This window comes from Cyprinus carpio, chromosome B1 (assembly GCF_018340385.1).
Source record: "Cyprinus carpio isolate SPL01 chromosome B1, ASM1834038v1, whole genome shotgun sequence".
In the NCBI taxonomy this organism is placed as follows: Eukaryota; Metazoa; Chordata; class Actinopteri; order Cypriniformes; family Cyprinidae; genus Cyprinus; species Cyprinus carpio.
The window spans coordinates 19,593,468-19,599,467 of record NC_056597.1 but is presented as its reverse complement, the minus strand read 5'-3'; the positions used below and the strand labels follow the sequence as shown (position 1 = coordinate 19,599,467).

Here is a 6,000-nt window from a genome sequence, read left to right as displayed (position 1 = left end):
CAGAAGGGCTCAGGTCACCTGATACTGGATGAAGACAAGTAATCCTATGAAACTGTGCACTCAAAATAACATAAATCTGATCTTTAAGGCAAATGTATGCCGTCAGGGGAGAGCGTAAAAGAAGCTAAATGTTTTGCCTGAATCTGGACCTGTTCCTGGGGGAATCCCTGTCCTCTACATCTCACTTTCTTCCGGAAGAAATAAACTGCGCTGCTGTGGACGACGCGCGTTTGTTCTGATGAGAGAGAGAGAGAGAGAGAGAGAGAGAGAGAGAGAGAGAGAGAGAGAGAGAGAGAGAGAGAGAGAGAGAGAGAGAGAGAGAGAGAGAGAGAGAGCGAAGAGGAGTTCTCCTCTCCTCGAGACACAGAGCTCGTCACGCGTCCAGTAGAAACTTCAGGCTTCTGAGGCAATTGAGCCAAGACGCGCTGCGCTGACCCTCGCGCTTTTCACGGAGAATTATCGGAGTTTCCTAAACCACGGAGTTTCCTACAGCAGATGTAACTGAGAGTTTTATGCATCATCCTTGTTTCTCGGATCCTTTCATGAAGAAGGAACCTGATGGGACTATTTTTATGTGGGATTGGGAGCCGCAGTTGAGAGCATGAGCCAGAACGTGCTGTCATTTCACACACGGTAAGAAAACTACACTGTAAAAACGTTTGCTTCAATTTACTGTGAGAAACTGGCAGAACTTTAACGTATAAAATGCTGTGACGATTTTGCAAGCAGTAGGGAATGGCATATTTGGTTGACTTCATAGCTATTTTACAGTATGGTAAAATGATGTAATTTACCAAACTATTTAAGCCTGTTTTCTAATGTAATGATAATAACAAGGACGGGACAATGGAAGGCCACATAATGACTTTGATGTGATAACAATAATAATCATATGTCATGGAAACAGGTATTAGTGTTACACAAAATAACGTCGATCTAACACATATGACACTAAAATATGCATTAAAAACAATAACAGAATAACATAAATTGTTAAAGTATGTGGGCATCACTGTTAAAACAAAAGAGGTTAAACGAGAATGAAATACAAACATATAAACATGACATTTTGGGCAGGAAATATTCTGGGAATTCCCTTGATTGTTCATACTTTTCAAACATGTAAAGCATATTTTCAGTATTATTTAAAGGTAAATGTAGGTTATTTATTTCGTTTTACTTTATTAAACCTGTAAAATACAGTTTTTTACAGTAAAATTCTCATATATGTCGACCTAGCCTACACCTAGTGTTATGTAACTTACTAGTTAACAGGTTTTTACTGTAGCCTTTTCACACTATTTTACTGTACAATTGCATGAATTGTCTTTAAAATTGATATTTTTATCATATATGGTGTGGGTAATTTAAAAGCATTTTTTGAATTCTTTTTACATTGGTATTAATAAAAGTTTTACTGTTTACTCTTGAAAGAAACTTGAAAGTCTAATGTTAGAAAAAGGGAAATAAAATAATGAAATTAGTTATTAAAAAAATCTGCCAATAAAACAAGACATGATAATCTCAAAATACATTCTCTGAACTTCCTGAAGGAGTATTTTTATCGACAGTTTTACGCTCCAGCAGAGATTCCCGATATAGAAAGTTTCATTATTAATGTATATATTTCCAAGTATGTTTTAAACCTTATAGACTCCAAGATGATAGACCTTATTTCAAAAACAGTTAATGAAATATAACCAAGCAACCCAGGATTTGTTTATTTCTTCATTTGCTGTACTGTGCTACAAGAGTCCAGTTTGTGCAATTTGTATTACTTGCACAGCAGTTGGCCTTAATTCCAAAGTTTATGTTTCTAAGTTTCTATGATTTACAGTTTGGTCTTTAGATTACATTATAAGGCATGAAAAGTAATAATAATAATCCAGACAAAAAAATAGGGTTGCCAGCACTTTCTGTATGGACATCTAAAAACCCTACTGCAGGGTCCACTCTAGTGATGGCCTTAATGGGAACAAACAGAGAGCATGATTGATGTTCCTCTGACTTAACCTTTTTTTAAAGGAACTTTCTATTTCTTAATAAGTTAGCATATTATATGTATTGAGGTTTTTACACAATCAGCTGTGACTAACCCTTCCGTGGAACACAAAGTCAAGTGGGTTTGAAAGAACACGAGGGCGAGTAAATGATTTTTTAGATGGCCTAACCCTATTCCTATGCAGAGAAAGCTGAATGCATAATGTGCTTAAGTAAATATTCTTAGGATGGAGGACTGGTATATGAGTGACGTTCCCATCAGCAGGGTCGAATTGCTGGCCACCATTCTATCATCATGACCACTGGTGAGGGCACAGAACCATCCCTGTGGCCGGCTCAGGCCCATACCAGCTTCACTGCACCGGCTCTGGCTGATGGCACAAGCCTCGAGGAGGCAGAGGACCTGCCCGGTGGCCTTACTGGAAGTGGCGGAGCATCTTGGGAGTCCACTGGCAGCGTGGCAGAGGTGAAGGAGAATATGCAGCTTCCATATCCATCCCTTGCACCAGTGGTGTTCTTCTGGCTTCACCAGAGCACACGACCCCGCAGCTGGTGCCTTGCACTTGTGTGCAGCCCATATCCTTTCTATGTGTGTGCCCTCACTTATTTTCAATTTAGGATGGTATTTTGGCTTGAAAGAAATTGCATTTGCAGTATTAGCACTTACAATGAAATAGTACAAAACTTTATCATCAGTATATAGTCAAAAATAATAAAAATAACAATCCTAAATAACAAATAAAGTAAAATATTTTTTTTGTTAGTTTATGCATTATAAAAAAATAAAAAATAGTTCGAAAAAGATAGAAATAATCATATTTATTAACTAAATATAAAATACTATATTATCGTCAATATATAGTCAAAGATTGTGCAAATTGAGTATACAATAAATAATGTGAACTAAAAATACTGTGAAGTTTATTTATTTTCTTTGCTTATTTATTAATTAAACTGATAAAATAATAAAATAAAATAGAATAAAATAAAAAGCCCTGTTTCAAGCAAAAGTAATTTTCAGTTTAAAAATTAGCTATAAATAGCCTGAGAATAATCATATTCATTATATATCAACTATATATTATATGCAATATATTAATTGTCAAAATATAGTCTATAGTAGAATATACACTAAATATTGAATAAAGGAATACAAAATACTGGAGTGTTTATGTATTTTTGTTTATTAAATTGATAAATAACATAATTACTACAGTAATTTTCAGTTTCAGATCAGCTGTAAACAGCTCTAAGAACCATCACCTTCTCTATATATTAACTAAATATTATATACTATGTACTGTATATTAGTCACCATCAATATATAGTCAAAAAATTTGCAAATAGAGTAATATAAAAATACTGCAAAGGTTAAACATTTTTTAGTTTATTAATGATTTAAATCTAAAATTAATAATTTTACCTTTATACAACAAAAGGCATTTCAGTTTCATGTAAGGTACAAAAAGCCCCTTAAAGCAATAATCATATTGTTTGTTTATACAGTATACAGTAATTAAACACTGGCAATTAGACATGCTGTGCTGTTAGCACACCTCTCCCTCTCAGTCTATATCTGGGTGGAGAACTGCTTTTGTTTGTGTCTCAGTTATTCATTGTTGTCCCTCTCACATGGTGATGTTCACCGTGGCCGTGAGCCAGCCTCGCACTGATGAATAATTGCTGCATGCAGCATGGTTTGCCTGTATTGTTCACCTGCTTCTCCCCTCTGTGCAATGAAAAAATCATCAAAATTGTCATGTATTGCATTTTCTTAAGTTCTTAAGGGGCTTAGAGAGGCAAGGCAGCCTGTATGCGAAGAAAAAAATTACGAGAGAATTCTCCATGTTGCGTCATAAATTCCATCCAGGGAGCTTTTCTTGTGCATAAAGTTATGACACAAAAAATTATATTCATAACTCAAGTCTGTGCATATCTCACAAGGATTACCCTAGAAATTACCATAGTAGTGTAACTCTGTCCCTTTAGTGACATTATTTGACTCACAGCAGAGAAACAAAGCAATTTGGCCGCGTTACGTAACCGCTGGTCTTCCCCGTGAGTGAGTATGTGCATCTCATGTCTCCGTTCATGCCCTTTGATGTTAACCATGAGACGTGAAAGTGTGATTGTGTGTGATTTCATGCACTTCCCAGGTTGTGAAGCATTTGTCGATTTATTTTCTAAAGGGAACATCTTAAAAGGACACAGTTATGAGGATGTGTGTGTGGTTGAAAATATTAAAGAGATAGTACACCCAAAAAATGAAAATTCTGTCATTATTTACTCACTCTTTCAGACCTGTTAATTATTTTTTCTTTTGCTGAACACAAAATAATATATTTTGAAGAATGTGTGTAACCAAACATTTGATGGTCCCCATTGACTTCCATATTATTTTTCCCCATACTATGGAAATCAATAGAGTCCATCAACTGTTACCCATTTTCTTCAAAAATCATCTTCTTTTATGGTCAACAAGAAACTCATACAAGTTTGTAACAACTAGAGGGTAAATAAATTATGAAAAGGAATTTTTATTTTTTGGGGTGAACTCTCTCTTCACTGTGTATTTGTAGAATGCACAGATGTTAACATTTTCTGAATGAATGTAATGGTTGTCAGGTTCTGAATCAGGTTGGGATGATGGTTGCTAAGTGATTAATAATTAGCCAATATCAAAGGGGTCTGTATGCCATTGTTCTCACTGCACTGTAATCCGATCATTATGATTGACTGTCCACACTATCGTTTTAAAGTGATGAGATCTACTCTGTTTGTTCAGACCGTGTAGTCAGTTGCCAGTCAATACCTACAATATTTACTATATTAATGACGTAAGCTTCAACATGATACCTAGAGAGACTTTCCCGTACAGCAGCATAGATGAGCTGTCAATGTGGAAAAAGAACATTTGAGCTCATCTCATGTATTATGTAAAAAAAAATAAAAAAAAAATAAATCTTTTACACATTTGTCCAAAAATGCTGACTTTTTCGCTCTTTCACTATTCACTGAATGAATGATTCATGGTTTGATATATGAGGAAGAGTGAAATCTCGAACTTGAAATATAATATGTCCATTCCGCAGACTGAAAAAGATTACCCCCCCACCCCCATTTGTTGTTGTCTGTCAGTAAATAAAATCAAAAGACTAATGCAATAGCACACCATTACTTAACAAGCAATTATTTTTTGAAAAGATAGTTCACCCAAAAATAACAGAGTGTCATCTGAAATGATATGAGGATGAGTAAATAAAAATTCAAACTATCGCTTTAACATTTTTAGTATTTAATAAGTGTAAGCAAGAGATTGCAAACCATATTCGGCAGACTTGATCTTGGACGTATTTTAATGATTTTTTAAAAAGTCTTTGTTATAAGCCATAAACCACATAACCAAACAGCTACAAGGTGCATCACAACAATACAAATGATGATTTGAAGCAAAAGTGTAGGCTATTTGAAAATTGGACAAAAGGTACAGTCACAAGGGAAAGAACTATAATCCTATGAAACATTGCGAAAGACATAATTGAATTAAAAATGATAAAGAAATATAAAACTAAGGATTTAAAGATGTTGATTATATATAGAAACAATATATTTTGTTTAGGAAGCTACAACATTTGCAGTGCTTCATCAGAGATGGCAGGTGCTAAAATGTTCTTGTAGTGCGCTTTTCTTGTCTCAGATTGGTGGTGTTTTTTTGCAGAATCATGGGTAATGCAGTTTTGCACCAGGAATTCTGCTGTTAAACATGATTATTTCAAAAACAAGATAAAGTAATGTACACATATGGCTTCAGCAAAAACATATGTCATCGATTAAAAACCTCATAGCTCACAGTAGGTCTGTCTTTAACGGTTTGTAAGTTCGTTAAAAATCAATCCCCCTATGGAGAAAATGAGTCAGATTTTTGCTTCTGGAACCCGACTGTTACACTATAGAATTAGTGATGTCATTAAAAAGTATCACTAATTATTGAAGACCACT

The 6,000-nt window shown here is 34.8% G+C and overlaps 1 protein-coding gene across 1 annotated transcript in view; it reads left to right on the top strand.

The window, feature by feature from the left end:
• Positions 1-300: 300 nt before the first annotated feature.
• LOC109101436 (voltage-dependent T-type calcium channel subunit alpha-1G-like) overlaps positions 301-6,000 on the top strand; it is a 77,918-nt gene continuing 72,218 nt past the window's right edge. Inside the window, exons 1-2 of the mRNA XM_042715976.1 lie at positions 301-633; positions 2,264-2,577. Coding sequence (XP_042571910.1) covers positions 2,297-2,577 — 281 coding nt within the window. The 5' untranslated portion in view covers positions 301-633; positions 2,264-2,296. The remainder of the gene's footprint in view (positions 634-2,263; positions 2,578-6,000) is intronic.